The sequence below is a fragment of the Bubalus bubalis genome, chromosome 3 (genome assembly GCF_019923935.1).
Source record: "Bubalus bubalis isolate 160015118507 breed Murrah chromosome 3, NDDB_SH_1, whole genome shotgun sequence".
NCBI classification, from domain to species: Eukaryota; Metazoa; Chordata; class Mammalia; order Artiodactyla; family Bovidae; genus Bubalus; species Bubalus bubalis.
The window spans coordinates 108025113-108042571 of NC_059159.1; the positions used below are offsets into that span (position 1 = coordinate 108025113).

Consider the following 17459-nt stretch of genomic DNA (forward strand, 5'->3'; position numbering starts at 1 on the left):
GTTCTCATGCATAACATGGGGATAATGATAAAATCCACTTCACAAGATCAATGTGAGAATTCAATTAGTTATCAGTACCTGGCAGAGTAAGAGAGCTTGATAAGTGTTACTATTATTAGCTCACCCAAGCAAGAGACAGGAATTACTGGGAATTTTTTTTTTTTTTTTAAACTTCCCCCTTCGTTAAACACTGTTTCTAATTGAATGGTTCCTGATGAATGCAAGAGGTATACTGGATTGGAGATGAGGAGACATGGGTTTTTGAATCCAATTTGGCCAGTTCTAAGGTAGGCAAAATGCCCCAGCACCCCTCAGCCTCACCGTCTCCTGGACAGAATCAGCAAGGGCAGGGAGGAAGGTCTTTGAGAGGTTCATGGCTATTGCTGTTTTAGTCTAAGATTCTAAGACTGAAGACTGAATAAGTGACTCTGTGGCCTTTCTTTCCCACTAGTATCTTACAGCCCAGTTCTTCCAATACCCAAAATGCTAAAAGATTCATGAATGACTCAGTGTTTAGTATTTCCTTGTCAGCTCTTACCTTCAACGTAGGTTGGGAATGAAGCCAAGCTTTTTCTTGACTGTAAATAAGACAAAAAGTTTCAAAAAGGGCAAAACATCATTAAAAATGCATTAACACAACCATCCATGCAAAATGAAAAATAAATACATCACCAATGGCAGATATTAACCAGATGTCAACCATTTTTGGCTATAGAAAATGAAGTGTGAATAAATATGTGCATTTATTATTAAAAGCTACCTGAAGCCCAGAACCATCCATTCATATTTTAGATAATCTAAAAACCCTACATTCCACAATCAGAGAAATGTTTGTTATCTTAAAAAATAATCCATGGACCAAAATTCATAATCAGCAGTAACAATAAAAGGCTCAATTTATATTTGTAAGAATCTAGGTGTGTGAGAAACTTGATTAGTAAAGGCACCAATAATATGATTATATGTTAAAATTAAGAATTCCCTTTGAGAATTTTATTCCACTTTAGGTCTTTGCAGGGCAAATTTTATTTGTACTTTAGGTCTGATCTCTCACTGTGCTAAAAATGGTTGCTAGGGTTTTTTTTAATCTCTTCTTTTCATCTCTTACTGGTATATTTTGGTTTAAAAATTCTATTACATAAGTCATTATTATGTGTTACCAAATATTATATATTATTCTTAAAATAAGAGCCCAATAAACAAAGAAGTTTAAGAAGCAGTTTAAAAATCTGTCACAATAATGATCTATGTAATGGAATTTTTTTATATTAAGTAAAACCCCATAGCAAAGGTTAGTCTCCCAACAGCATCCTTGAAGTGGATATAATCAGTTAGAAAGTTTATAGAACCTGACTGGATGACAGTTTAAATGCCAGCTCTCAGAGGACCAACACTTAACCCTTGGTCCCTTTCACGAGCAAATGTCCCAGAGATAACTCTCAGTGGAGTAAGAGTCAGAAATTCATTTCTACTTCAACCAGTAACAGAATTTGCAGCTGACAGTCTGGGGCAGGATGATGTGAGCATTGTAGGAGAGTCGAGAGCTAGTGTAGAAGAGTCCCTAAAATGGGCAAAATCAGAGTCTGCATGGCCAAGGGTTATCTTCAGAAAGCCTAAGGATTTTTACTGCTAAGAATCTACCAGGTGTTAGGTGATGATTTCAGAACAAGACCATCTAGTAAAACATAGCTGCTCAGTAGGGTGACTTGAATTGATGGAATACTCTGGGGTGCCTAGTGGACTGACAGAGGGAAGGGCCCTGGGTGATGGCTGGGATATCATGGGGAACAACTTCACATGGCAGCACTTGATATAGTTTATACAGTGCTCTTCATTTGGAAGATGGGAATGGTAAAGGGATGATAAATTAAATTTGCATAATATTAAAAAAAAACCAGTAGTGTTAACTGTTATGTGAAAAACTGGAGGGAGTAAAAGAAACAATTTTAAGACTTTAAACTCAACCCAGGACAAGGACAAGAATTCAACATTATTCACACAATACACAATGCAGGGTAATCTCAGTAAACATGCTGGAGATGTGCTCACTGGGATGAAAAAGCTCCTCAGACCAAAGGCGGGTTTCTGGTTTCAGAAAAGAATCACCTTTAGGGACACTAAGGACACAAGTTCACCAGGAATGAAAAGTCACTGGCTGCTAAAGCATTTACGGAAAAATGTACACCTAGTGAACGCCAAGATTATGTGGACAGGAGAAAAAGGGAACTCCAATTTCAAAAATGCTTTACGTTAATTTTACTTTCTATTTACTCAAACGAGAAGACAGGCCCAGTTGAGTGCCTGCTGGCTTAAACTCTGTTGCTTTAAAGAAAAAAAATCTATAATTTCATGGTATGCAGATGAAAGCTAGCTTCTTCACAAGGGCCTAAGACTTTTAGATTATTATTCCCCAACCATTTCCCTCTCCTTGCCCTCAGCATTTAGGGGCAATAAGGGCTTTACTTCATCTAATCAAAATGGTTTAACTTCCAGGTACAACTAAGAAGCCAATTTATATTTTCTTGGACTATTCGGATACTTTTCTGAATGCTAATCTCAAGGACAGTGCTCAGATTTGAGCAGAAGCTACAAAAGAATCGCATTAGTCTACAGCTCTAAAAGCTGCCATTTCCTTTAGAGTCACAATGCAGGGCATTTGGTTCATTCGTGTATTCTCTATTCATGGGCTCATGACTGGCTTTCTTTAGTCTCTAGGGTAGTAAACTTTTTTTTTTTTAAGAGTTTTGTGAAATGAAAGAATCTCTAATTATTGCACACAAAGAGGATTTTCATCATTATTTCTAAAGATATGCAGAAACATGTGCCAAGTCCTGTAGGAACTGGGAAACTAACAAATTTGCCTTGCTTATTATATCTGATGAATAATCAAATGCTGAATATTCAGATGTCTGATGAGCCCTTTGTTTTCTCACATGTGGACAGAAATGAACATTAGTTGATCCTTAACATTCAAGAATTAACAGAGACACATTCAAGAAGATAAAGGCCAAATCTTTGGGATGTTTAAGAGGTCACACAAACCATGTGTAGAGCCTGGAGGCCTGAATATTGAAATAATAACACACAAGCTACCTGTCCATACAGTGTATGTCCTGCAAGTACTCTTTACCCCAGGGACAACAGATCGTGATGTTAAGAGCCTGGGCTCTCCAGAACTCTGGATTTTAAACCTGGCCCTACCACTTGTGACATCTGGGATGTAAGGTAAGCTACTTAACCTCTCAGCTTCCTCCATTAATAAATGAAGACAATAATTCCTACCTCATAGAAGTCATTTAATGCTTAAATGAGATACTATGTAATTTGCCTGGCCTGGTGCCTGAATGCTATAAATGCTCAAGAAATGGTAACTCTCATTACTGTTATCATCACTGTGGCTTTTCTTCTTGCCATTTGTGCTCACCTATTCATGTGCTATGAATAAAATATAAGGGGTGCAGGGCCAGAAGAAACCGTAACCCCATTACTCCTGTTCCCAAGGCCTGATCAAGACCAGAGAAGGACAAAGCATATTTCAAATTTAAATTCTAATATTGGTGTCATTTCTGAGACTGTCTCCCTGTGTTTGTTTGCTTTAATATGAATAGATTAATAAAAAATACTTCTCCCCTGCATGAATATTTAATGGCAAACGGATGTGTATTCAATGATACATCAAGGGTAAATTTTAACTAAGACTCCTTTTTAGAAGTGATCGCCACTCAGGTTAAAATGGAGATCACTTTCTCCACTGAATTTAACTTTCTTTATCAGCAAAAGGAAGGAAAATTAGACAATCATTCATTATGTGGTTTATCTCTTTCATGAATATCCCCAGTGCTGATTAGACATTATCTATATTTAGAGCGAGCTGAGCCCACGCATAAGATGATCGTGCAGGTCAGTATTGACCTGATGCTAGTTCATACACAGGTGGGAGGAGCAGTTAGCCAGGAGAAAAAGGAAAATGGGTGCTGAAGAAGGCAATGTTTCCCCCTCAGGGAAAAACACCTGCCCTTTTCTAGCCTCAGAAACCTTAGTAGGAGCCAGCAGCACCTTCTCTCTTAAATATTCTCCGCCAGAGCAGAGCATGGCCTCCATCAGTAGGGTGACCATATGATTGGCTGTTCAAAGAGATACTTCACAGTTGCACTTCCCAGCAGCCCCTAGCCACACATAGTTATTTAATTAAAATGCAATAAAATGAAAAATTCAGTTTCTCAGTGCCACTGGCCACATCTCCAGGGCTAGCAAGGCACACACGGCTACTGTGTGTCTACCAAACATGACAGTCCAGAAGCAGAACATTCCCAGCATCACAGGGAGTCCTCTTGGATAGCACTGCTTTAGAGTGAGAAGGGGTGCTCACCGGGTGTACTGCTTGGACGATAAGTATGAACAAGAACCACCCCAGATAAACAGGACAAGCAGTCGCCCTGTTGTCAAAAAGCTATTTTACTTGGGCCTGAAATAAATGAGTATTTAAGAAACCAGCCCACTTCCCAAACCACATAGCAACTGTAATGCCATGGCATCGAGGCTCATAACCTCACTGCTCAACAGTTAATGATGTTTCACATTCAAGAGTATTTTCTGCAATCAAGGAAATGTTCTGTAAACTCTGCTTCCAGTACAATAGCCACTAGTCACATGAGGCTACTGAGCACCTGAAATGTGGCTAGTGTGCTCGAGGAAGTGACTTTTTCATCTTATTTATAAATTAAAATAGACACCAGTGGCTAGTGGCTATCGAACGGGACGGCACAGCTTTAATCACTGAATTCCGTGCTGGAGAGATGAGGATTGTTCTCCCTACAGTAATCTGGGTCAGCAACTCTATGGGAGGCTGGGTAAAGCATAAACCAGAATTAGAATAAAACATAATGGACTGATGGCTTTTGAAACAAAATGGTATCCTACCTCTTTATTTGTGGAGGCTTCCGCGGGGTCACCAGGATGAAGGGGTGTGCTCAAAGACTCTGCACCCAGGGGTGAGGAACTGCCCGGAGATGGGGACTGGAAAACAGACAGCAAAGCAAAACACAGTGAGAAGTGCACAGGGAAGGACGGGGTGAACCGACTGGCCTTAGGGACCTGGGGAGAGAGGAGAAAGCTGCACATGACTGAAGAACATTTCAGCAGTGAGAAAACTTCCTGGAACGGAGCTGCCAACGGTACCTAGAAGGCTTGGATTTGTCAAGCTTTCTTTAAATTCCTGCCCTGTTTTCAGAGGCCCTTACAGTTCCCCTTCTCCATCATCCACCACCTCAGGCCAAGTGTTGAAACACAGCAAAAGCTGACGACCGAACTTAAAGCACAGATGAATAAAGCTAATAGTGATACTCAAGTGGTTTCTGTTTTTAAAACATTTTTATTACTGAAGGATACAAAGACTTTGGATGCTAAATGTCTTAAAAAATCACCTGCCTAAGATGACCTAAATGAAAAAGTAAAAATTAAAGCATAAATTTTTAAAGAGGCAGCTGGGACTGGTTTTGATGAATGGAAACTGAACCAGTTGTAAAATATTTTGTCTGATTTAATCCAGCAGCCATGGAAAACAGAGATATTTCAGCATCCAAACAACATTACCTTGGTGACTCTTAGAAGAGTTAAACTCTTTGTTAAGCAATATGTTTAAAGATAAGGCTTATCACTTAAAATGAACAAACTACAATAAAAGATACAACATGGCTAAATCTCAAGAATATTAAGAAAAGGTTAAAGGCACAGAGAACCAAAACCACAGTTTGATTCCTTCAAAAACAAGGAAAATGAAATAATTTATTAAATAAGGAGAAGGAAGAAGGGTATAGACTTGAGGAAGAGAAGAAAGGAGCCTTCAAAATTACTGGCAATTTTCCATTTGTCAAATTAGGTGATGAGAACACTGTTTTATTTGTTATAATAAACAGCTTTTTAAAAGTCTATTTTTAATTGGAGGATAATTGCTTTACAGCGTTATTGTTCCTTCCATAGCACAACATGAATCAGCCCTAAGTATACATACGTTCCCCTCCCTCTTGAACCTTCCCCCTCCCACCCCACACCCCATCCCACCCCTCTAGGTTGTCACAGAGCACCAGGTTGAGCTCCCTGTGTTACACAGCAACTTCCCAGTAGCTATCTATTTTACTTATGGTAATGGATATGCTCCAATGCTACTTTCTCAATTTGTCCCACCCTCTCCTTTCTCCACTTAAAAAAACACTTTTAAATACTCATTGATGTACTTAATAATAAAAGAGAAAGAAAAAAAAAAAGACTTAGAAAAGGTTTGGAAAGCAGGGTTTCCATCAGGCATGTTACTGCCCCCAGGTGATGGGCTCAGGCTCCCTGTGCGGGCCCTGCTTGAATGGATCTAAAGCTCCAGGCCAGTGAAGGTGCTTAAAACTCTCCTCAGCTGATCCCTGAAGATTTCTGTATGCTCCCAAAATCTGGGGGATGAAGAAAATCTTCAGGTGAGCCACAGGGATGCTTAAGAATTCTGTAGCCATGGTCCTCTGAGAGCAAGAACACACCGCTTCACAGCTTGTTTGATGGAAGGCATAAAACCTAGTCCAGGTAAAGATCTATTCTCTGAGGAAATATAGGGCTATGAGTGAGGAGAGGTACATGCTGGGCAAAGAAAGCAAAATCACGAGCAGTAGCTTGAGCCTGCTCCTGATCTCTACAGACCAAGCCCCAGGGGAAGTGGGGGTACAGAGACATCAGGAATGTTTCTCTGCTTGGGGAAGGTGAATGTTCCATGGAGTGTGGTGCAGAGGAGGGGAGGGGGCATGTTCATACATGGCAGGGGGGTCAGCAAGCACTGGGTGAAATCATAAAAACAATAAATTCTTTCCAAAAAGTCTCAGTTACAGGAAATACCCAATGAACTGAAGGATGATGTGGTGAGACGTAGAGTTACGCGCACAGACATGGTGCTGTCTCGACCTGCTGCTGCGAGGCCTGGATGTGTTTCCTATGAGCTGATGTACCTGATTCTGAGCAGAGAGGAGGACCAGCGAGCCTCTTCATCACTCACGTGCAGAAATCAGCTGCTCCATAGTTAAGCCAAGAGGATACACATCAGGGTGACGTGAGGTACTAAGTACCTGAGCCCCTCAGTCGCTGGATGCAAGAAAGGTACCGTGTGTGCCTCTGAAAAGAACACACAGAACTTTTCATTTGGCACCCCAGAGAGGTGGTGGGGACTTGCTGAGTTAGCTCTATGTCTGGCCTACTCAAAATTAATGGAGTAAAGTTTTCATGAGAATTTAATGCCTTTAAATTTTCCTAGTTTTTCAAATATGAAGCACTTCTTAGATATTTATGTCTATTTTTCCCCAAGTAATTTTCTCTGTCACAAAGATTTTAAAGGTCTAATCCCTGGGGAAGCTAGCACAGCTGCTTTTTCTTTAATTGCTTGGTTTGAGGGCCAATGTATCACTTTCATTAAAAAAAAAATGCTCCCAAAGTATCCCATAGTGCCTATTTCTCTAATTAGTTTCTGTTGCAAAGCTTCTAAAAATGGAGGTTTTGCAGTGCTGTGAGCACCAGCTCATCTCTGGATGATGTGAGAAGACAGGTTATCTGCAGATCAGGCTGGGGTACAGGAGAGGCAGGTCAGACCCCACAATAAGGCTTGGTGACCAATGCCAGTCACGCACCACGGGACCCCTGGGAAGAGGTAGACATGTGACTCTGGTGCGCATGTCTCGCCGAGGCTCTCACCGGATCCACACCAGGCCTGATTAGAAGCCACTTTCCGTCCCTAGCCTTCCACATGCACATGAGGTCCCTTGAGCTTCCTTCTGTTTGCACATGCAATTACTGACCTCCACCTAGAGCCTTCTCCCTTGTTCTCACCTTCGAAAGCACTCATCTTGTTGAAGCCTTCTCAGACTCTGTTTAAGCTACTATTCTCCCTTGATGACACGTCCCAGGTGTTGTAATTATCTGTTTCTGTGTGTGCCTCCCCTTTCCCAAGAACTCTTTAGCAAAGCTCTTGTCTTCATCTTGGTGATCCAAGTGCCTCGCCTTGGGCACTTGTGGACAGTAGGGATTCACTCACTAAATGTTTACTGAATAAATGATGTCAATGTGGTTTTCAGCCTTACCATGTTTTCCAAGTTGTGCCAAAAGCAGTCAACAACTACTTTCTTGTATTATTTTTAGAGGTCAGTGATAAGCCTCTTTCTGTTATGGGACCGCTACACTGCTACATCTGCATTTTGAACTGGAAAACTAGAGAAATGGCTTTGCTGTGAAGACTCTGACCTTAGCTCCAGCAAAGTTCCTTTAAAGCACAAAACTGTCCCCAAGAGATTACCCTACCTGGAAGCCTACTACCCACTATACCACTGCTGACAAAGTCAAGATGCAAAAACACCTTCAGAGCAGACACAGACTCCATGGAGCCCAAACAAAGATGTTAATGTCAATTCATCTCAAATGTCTGCTTTAAAAGTCCTTTGCCCCTCACCCCAACTTCTGCCTCTTCATATGCTGAAGAGCGGAGAGAAAACCAGATATTGGAAAATAGTTTTTACTTTCAAAGAATGTATTGGAGGCAAAATTTCGCAAAAGTAAAAACTATCATTACGTATTTCTGTCTGGAGTCTCACGCTTTCTGGGTGACTGGATGGATATTCAATTTCAGGCAAATGAGACCAAGGGTGGGAAGCAAAGGTGGGCTTGGAGATTCACAAAGGCAAGTGCCACATCGGGTCTCTAGGAAGGCAATGTTCAAATGACTCGACAACTCCCTGCTCTGGAATTACAGGAGGTCTCCTTAAGCTCAACCATTTGTTTTCTGTAGATTATGTTCTAGCTGATTCACCATAGCTCTGGGGTGGTAAAAGCAGAGCTCCCAGTCTTCAGACTTAGGCTCTTTAATGCCAGGAGAGATAGATAATCCTGTCCTTAGGTCCAAGGATGCAACAGCATCTGGAGGGAAAGCCAATCAGTCATTTTCATTCACTGGACATCTCCTAGGGGCACATAAACTGTTGATGGTTGGGGGTGAGACAGACAAACAGTTCATGGCACTTTCAGGCTATGCTTGTAGGGGTGAAAAGCAGTGCATGATTAATTATTACTTATTTATTCCTCCAGTAGATATTTTAGTGTCTCCTTGTGTTCCTAGCACTGGACCCAGAAACAGAGAGGCAAGAGATGTTGTGGTTGTTCCATCCACCCCTTTCCAGGAGAAGGAAATGTATGAAGTCAGCGCCATGGCAGGTGGCGGAGACACGCATTCATACACGGAGACACAGAGTTGGGAGGGCCCACTTCTGCAGGAGGGAAGGAGTGTGTACCAGCAGCGCTACTGCACTGGGAAGGCAGTGCTTCAGCTGAGCCCTGAAAACTGGATGGTCTTCATGCAGCAGGATGGGATTGGGAAGAGGTTGAAGGTACTAGAAACAGAGGCAGGGAGGGAAGCACAGCTCTGCAGGGAGGGGAGAAATAGGCTGAACAGCAGGGCTGGGACCAGTCACTGGAGCCCCACTTGGTGACAGACTGTGCCTACTCTCTGCCCAGAGGCTATTTTCTTTATAAGTCACTGGCCTGTTTTCCTCATTGGAGAAGCACAGTCTGGGCACTTTAATAACTATTTCCTGAATTGAACTGGAAGATTTAAAGGACTGAGGGGTTGAGTTACCACTTTGGTCTTCCCTTTCCTCTAATCCTCTTTCATCCTTGGATATCTGCAAAAAGAACACATTATCACCCAGAAAAGCTGACGGAATGACACTGAGAACACCCCAAGGCTATGGGTAAAGAACCCCTGGCTCTCTCCAAATGGACAGTGCTGTTTTCAGAAAAGCCTAAGGACTGAGGCAGCGCTGAGAGCAAGGCTGTGATGTGGAGAGGTGTACGGGGATGGTGAGAGACTTCTGGAGGAATTCTAGTCAAAAGACAAAAAAGTGAGCTTGACCTGGGTCATTCACTCACTTATCTAATGTGGAAGTGCTGATAAGTGTCTGGAGAAGCCCAGTTCCCTGCCTGTACCCAAGGAGCTCCCGGTCTGGCAGGGCAGACAGACCCATGAACACATGCAAGATGTCCTCTGTAAGGAATGTCACCGAGTCCCTGAGAAAGCAAGTCACCTTAACATAAAAACCACCACTGAGGAGCCAACTACTTGCAGGGTTAGTGTCTGTCTTCACAGTCTTCCCTCTCAAACACTAGCGTCTGTCTGGTCCACATCTTTGTCAGCTGATCTCTGTTGACTGCTGGGACCATCTGGTGTTTCCAGACAAAACCAAACCAGAACAAAACAGCAACTGCATTGCAGGGCAGAAGTGCAAATACTGCAAAAATAAAGAAAAAGCAGAATCTCAAAACTGAAGGTGGTAAAACTGGAGAACTGCTCAAACCCACTATGAGCCATCAAAAAGTTGGTAGAGTTACACCAGTTAACAATTAAAAAGAGAAAAATGGAAGGATAATGATGTTCAGTTCAGTTCAGTCACTCAGTTGTGTCCGACTCTTTGTGACCCCAAGGACTGTAGCATGCCAGGCCTCCCTGTCCATTGCCAATAATGATGTTAGAGGTGCTTCAAAAAAAACCATGACTGGAACATCCGATAATAGAGGCCCTTGGGAAAACAGTCTTTAAATATTTTTGCTGAAATGGTCCTTTCTCTGATTGAAAGGACTGTTTCTGATCATGCTGCAAGAGTCATGTGTGAATTGAAGGCAGTTGTTCTAGTGTATGATTCAATGACTTTTTTCTGAGAAAAATTATGACTCTTTAAGTCAATACTTCTTCTCTTAGCTCATACAACTCAATAACAAAAACAAACAACCCAGTAAAAAAAAAAGTGGGCAGAAGAACTAAGTAGACATTTCTCAAAAAAATTCATATAAATGGCCAATAAGCACATGAAAAGATGCTCATTACCACGAATTATTAGAGAAATGAAAATAAAACTATAGTGAGGTATCACCTCACACTAAGAACAATGCTGGAGAGGGTGTGGTGAAAAGGAAACCCTCCCGTACTGTTGTTGGGAGTGTAAATCGGTGCAGTCACCATGGAAAACAGTATGGAGGTTCCGTAAAAACTAAAAATAGAGTATGATCCAGCAATCCCACTCTGGGCATACATCCAAACAAAACTATATTTAAAAAGATTAAGTGTACCCCTATGTTCAGAGAGGATGAGATGTTTGGATGGCATCACTGACTTGATGGACATGAGTTTGAGCAAGCTCCAGGAGTTGGTGATGGACAGGGAAGCTTGGCGTGCTGCAGTCCATGGGGTCGCAAAGAATTGGACATGGCTGAGTGACTGAACTGAACTGACCCGTATGTTCAGAGCAGCACTATTCACAGTAGCCATGACATGGAAACAACCTAAATGTCCATCAGCAAAAGGATGGATAAAGAAGATGTAGTACATATAGCCAATGGAATTCTACTCTGCCACAAATAGGAATGAAATAATGCCATCTGCAGTAACATGGATGGACTGAGATCATACTGAGAGAAGTCAGAAAGAGAAAGACAAATACTATTTGGAATCTAAAATATGACATAAATGAACTTATCCGTGAAACAGAGACAGACTCACAGACAGAGAGAACAGACTTATGGTTGCCAAGATGGAGGGAGGAAGAAGGAGGGAGGGACAGATTGGGAGTCTGGGGTTAGCAGAAGCCAACTATTACATATTATATATAGGGTAGATAAACAACAAGGTCCTACCGGGGACAGGGAACTACATTCAATATCCTGTAATAAACCATAATGGAGAACAATATGAAAAATAACATATATATGTATAACAATCACTTTTCAGCATAGCAGAAATTAATACAACATTGTAAATCAACTATACTTCAATGAGATAAATTGAAAAAATACTTCTCTAAGAGTTCATATATAGATGAAGTTATAATTGACATGTTGTTGATCAAAAAATAAACTAAGCTTATGTTTATAATTTTTAGTACTGTTTTTCAAGGTAAAGTGAAGTGAAGTGAAGTCACTCAGTCGTGTCCGACTCTTTGCGACCCTGTGGACTGTAACCTACCAGGCTCCTCTGTCCAAGGGATTCTCTAGGCAAGAATACTGGAGTGGGTTGTTTCAAGGTAAAGTTCTAATCAAATCCCTTTCTCCCCATACTTACTTTGAAATCTTGGCATTTGTTGTAAGTGAATTAATTTTAAGTAGACCTTTGAAGGTACACTGACACAAGGATCCTTTGGGACACTCCCACTGTCTCCCCTGGTTGGTTAAAATATGACATGACAGCAGACATGAGCAGGTGGGAGGAAAGACCATCTGGATCAGAGAACGCTTCCAGTGGAGAAGACACAAGTCTTCTGTGCCACAGAGCCCAGGACTTGGAAGGCCCTGAGAAAGGCTCCTGGTTGGTGGGAAGTTTAAAAAAAAAAAAAAAAAAAGTCAATGAATTCCTAAGACACTGGTCAAGTTTTCAAAGCTACCATGTTCTGGCTTTCCAATATTAGAGTCCATTTTCAAAAGCATAGGTGATTATAGGGAACACAAGTTACATTTCTCCTTTGAAAATACTGACGTTTTAATTTTCTCTTGTGGCAGAACAAGTAAGATTGCAACTCAGGTTTCAGGATACTGAAAGGGCTAAGCGCTCAAACAGCAGCATCTGGCAGACCTGCACTGCATGTGAGTCCTGGCTTCACCACTCACCGCGAGGTTCCCATCCTCTCTGACTCTTTTGAGAATGACATGAGGGTTGGGAATGACATGAGGATTAATCGGTAACAATGCACACAGAATCAGCTCAGTGCCTGGGCATGCACAAAGCACTTAACCAATATTTGAGAATCTTTTAAGATTACAATAATAACAAAAATTACTTTGCCCTTATGGGAGAGTGTTCACAAGGACAATGCATACCCATGGGGATATTTTCTTCATCTCATCTTGCTTCCTTCCTTATTAACATTTTATTCATGAATAAAATTAAAAAGCACACAGAAGGCTCTATAAAAATCATACGACAAAGATTTTAAATTACTTTATAAGCCCCAAGACTCTCACTGGTATAATGGCAAGAATAGCTCATTATTGGCTATGGCTAGGGGGTACACACCATGACTGTATGAAGTTTCTGGCATGTTCACTATCTCCCATTCAAGACAGCATGTTGGAATATGAAGATTGAGGATGATGCTATTATGGTGATTGATTTACAAAAGAGAACCGCGCTCATGTTCGTTGTTCTAGGGTTAAATGACGACAGCTCACATATGACCATGACATACTCCACTGTTCAGGACACCTGGTAAAAGATCCCAGCTGGCTCCAGCCAAGTCTGATGAATCCCAATACACAAAGATCCATTTCTTCAAAGGGAACTCAGTGACAAAAATTTCACTGCAACCAAGGGCAGGAGAAATAATTCTTTAAAATTACAGTTTCACCAAGCCTATGAATTATTTAGCAACTTCAACTGTATGGAGAAACTCACAGAGCTTGAAAATAAGGGTTTTTTTTTTTTTTTTTTAAAGTTACAGCTGACATATAACATGTAACCCAAACACTAAGAACTCATGAACATTCTTCACCGGTGTTATGGTTAATGTCCCTCTCAAACATATATATATATATTAAAACCCCAACCTGTCCCCCTTCCTGCAGCAGAATGAAATGAGGAGGTGGGGCCTCTGGGAGGTGATTAGTCATGAGGATGGAGCCCTTGTGAACAGGATTAGTGCCCTTATAAGAGGCACAAGATAACTTGGTTCCTCTTCACCTTCCACCCCAACACAGCAAGAAGATGGCAATCTACAAACCAGGAAGAGAACACTCACCAGAAGCTGACCATCCTTGTACCCTCATCTCAGACCTCCTAGGCTCCAAAACTGTGAGAAATAAATTCCTGTTGCTTAAGCCACCAGGTCTATGCTATCTTGTTACATCAGGCCAAACTGAGTAAGACATTGAGACCTCTCATGAAGCACCTATTTACTCTCATTATTTTAAATACAATTTTAACAAGCTATGTGCAGAGTACATCATGAGAAACGCTGGACTGGAAGAAACACAAGCTAGAATCAAGATTGCCGGGAGAAATATCAATAACCTCAGATATGCAGATGACACCACCCTTATGGCAGAAAGTGAAGAGGAACTAAAAAGCCTCTTGATGAAAGTGAAAGTGGAGAGTGAAAAAGTTGGCTTAAAGCTCAACATTCAGAAAATGAAGATCGTGGCATCTGGTCCCATCACTTCATGGGAAATAGATGGGGAAACAGTGGAAACAGTGTCAGACTTTATTTTTTTGGGCTAAAAATCACTGCAGATGGTGACTGCAGCCATGAAATCAAAAGACGCCTACTCCTTGGAAGGAAAGTTATGACCAACCTAGATAGCATATTCAAAAGCAGAGACATTACTTTGCCAAAAAGGTCTGTCTAGTCAAGGCTATGGTTTTTCCTGTGGTCATGTATGGATGTGAGAGTTGGACTGTGAAGAAAGCTGAGCACCGAAGAATTGATGCTTTTGAACTGTGGTGTTGGAGAAGACTCTTGAGAGTCCCTTGGACTGCAAGGAGATCCAACCAGTCCATTCTGAAGGAGATCAGCCCTGGGATTTCTTTGGAAGGACTGATGCTAAAGTGAAACTCCAATACTTTGGCCACTTCATGAGAAGAGTTGACTCATTGGAAAAGACTCTGATGCTGGGAGGGATTGGGGGCAGGAGGAGAAGGGGATGATAGAGGATGAGATGGCTGGATGGCATCACTGACTCAATGGACGTAGGTCTGAGTGAACTCCGGGAGTTGGTGATGGACAGGGAGGCCTGGTGTGCTGCAATTCATGGGGTCGCAAAGAGTCGGACATGACTGAGCGACTGAACTGAACTGAACTGAGGAATTCATTCCTCAATTCAAAAACTTTAGTGGTTCCTTTTTGCTTAAAGAATAAATCCTAGACTCTTTTACCTTGGCACTTAAGGCATCCAAGGTTTGGCCTTAATTTTTTTTTACCATTTTCCACCCTTCCAGTTCTTATTGTCTGTGATCAAGCCACTGAACTCCTTTCTGTTCCCTGTGAGTTTCTGCTGTGAACCTTTGTTTATGCTCTTGTATGAACTCCACATGTTCAGAACCCTGCAAAGGCCCACTTCAAATACTAGTTCTTTCATGAAGTCTTTCCAGTTCTCTTAGGCAAAATGAATCCCTCTCCTATGAGAATTTCTTGTATTTTATCTGTGACATTCTTATGGTGCATTACTTTCTCCATTATATTTCATAAAATTATAATACTATTAGATAATAGTTACAGTATTTAATAATCACTTTGAAGGCAGAATTTATGATTAACTTACATTTTCTTCAAGTGCTTAATCAGGATTCCCCATAAAAAATACAAAAGGAGTTCCAGAAAAGTGTTAAATATATGGAAGGATGCATGGGCACCAATTCTTTAATATCAGAGGAAAAAGGAAACACAAAAAAGAAAAAGGTTTACATACAAAGTATGTTCTGGACACATGCAGCATTGCACTCATGTGCTCATATGGAAGTTTGTGGGTACATGTAGCTCAGGGTTCTTGTTACTATTTTTATTTTATTGATTTATAGTGTTGTGCTAATTTCTGCTGTACAGCAGTGATTTAGTTATACATATATATACATTCTTTTTCATGTTCTTTTTCATTACAGTTTATCACAGAATATTGAATATACAGGGATTCCCTGGTGGCTTAGATAGTAAAGAATCTGCCTGCAATACAGGAGACCCAGAAAAGGTCAGTTTTCATTCCAATCCCAAAGAAGTGCAATGCCCAAGAATGCTCAAACTACCGCACAGTTGTGCTCATTTTACATGCCAGCAAGGTGATTAATGCTCAAAATCCTTCAAGCTAGGCTCCAGCAGTATTTGAACTAAGAAATTCCAGATGTACTAGATGGATTTAGAAAAGGTAAAGGAACCAGAGATCAAATTGCCAACATCCATTGGATCATAGATAAAACAAGGGAATACCAGAAAAACATCTGCTTCATATACTACACTACAGCCTTTGACTGTGTGGATCGCAACAAACTGTGGAAAACTCTTAAAGAGATGGGAGTACCAGACCATCTTATCTGCCTCCTGAGAAACCTATATGCAGGTCAAGAAGCAACAGTTAGAACTGGACATGGAACAACGGACTAGTTCAAAACCGGGAAAGGAGTACGTCAAGGCTGTATATTGTCACGCTGCTTATTTAACATGTATGCAGAGTACATCATGTGAAACGCCAGGCTGGATGACTCTAAGCTGGAATCATGGTTGCTGGGAAAAATATCAACAATCTCAGATATGCAGATGATACCACTCTAATGGCAGAAAGTAAAGAGGAAATAAAGAGCCTCCTGAAGAGGGTGAAAGAGGAAAGTAGAAAACCTGGCTTAAAACTCAATATTCAGAAAACTAAGATCATGGCACCTGGTCCCTTCACTTCACTGCAAATAGGAAAGTGGAAGCAGTGACAGATTTCATTTTTGTTTTTGATCAGTCACGCAGTCATATCCAACTTTTTGTGACCCCCATGGACTGCAGCATGCCAGGCTTCCCTATCCTTCACTATTTCCCAGAGTTCGCTAAAACTTGTGTCCACTGAGTCAATGATTTCATCCAACCATCTCATTCTTTGTCACCCCTTTCTCCTCCTGCCCTCAATCTTTCCCAGCACCAGGGTCTTTTCCAATGAGTCGGCTCTTTGCATCAGGTGGCCAAAGTATTGGAGCTTCAGCATCAGTTCTCCCAATGAATATTCAGGGTAGATTTCCTGTAGGATTGACTGATTTGATCTCCTTGCTGTCCAAGGGACTCTGAAGTCTTCTCTTTCAGCACCACAGTTCGAAGCATCGATTCTTTGGCACGCAGGCTTCTTTATGGTCCAACTCTATTTTAATTTTCTTGGTCTCCAAAATCACTGTGGATGGTGACTGCAGCCATGAAGTTAAAATACACTTGCTCCTTGGAAGGAAAGCTATGACAAACTTAAGTGTATTAAAAAGAAGAAACATCACTTTGCTGACAAAGTTCCATATAGTCAAAGCTATGGTTTTTCCAGTCACATGTGGATGTGAGAAGTGAAGTGTTAGTTGCTCAGTCATGTCCAACTCTTTGTGACCCCATGGACTGTAGTCTGCCAGGTTCCTCTGTCCATGTAATTTTCCAGGGAAGAATACTGGAGTGGGTTGACATTTCCCCTTCCAGGGGATCTTCCTGACCCAGAGATTGAACCTGCGTCTCTTACGTCTCCTGTATTAGCAGGTGGGGTCTTTACCAATAGAGCCACAATGGTTTTTTCAGTAGTCACGTATGGATGTGAGAGTTGGACCATAAAGAAGGCTGAGTGCCGAAGAATGCATATGGACTTTCAAAGGCAGGGGATTATCTAGGGCAGGTCACAGTATACGCTCCAGTCTTTCTGAGAAACTTCCACTTTGGGGGTGGGGTGTGGGGGGTGACTTCTGTATCTCT

The 17459-nt window shown here is 41.4% G+C and overlaps 1 protein-coding gene across 7 annotated transcripts in view; it reads right to left on the reverse strand.

Moving 5' to 3' along the window:
* APBA1 (amyloid beta precursor protein binding family A member 1) overlaps window positions 1-17459 on the reverse strand; it is a 237989-nt gene that overhangs the window by 40901 nt on the left and 179629 nt on the right. For all 7 annotated transcript variants that reach the window (XM_025281595.3, XM_025281594.3, XM_006050144.4 and 4 more), the window contains exons 3-4: window positions 4921-5016; window positions 539-578 (exon numbers count right to left, since the gene is read on the reverse strand). In XM_025281595.3, the coding sequence (XP_025137380.1) occupies window positions 539-578; window positions 4921-5016 (136 nt within the window). The remainder of the gene's footprint in view (window positions 1-538; window positions 579-4920; window positions 5017-17459) is intronic.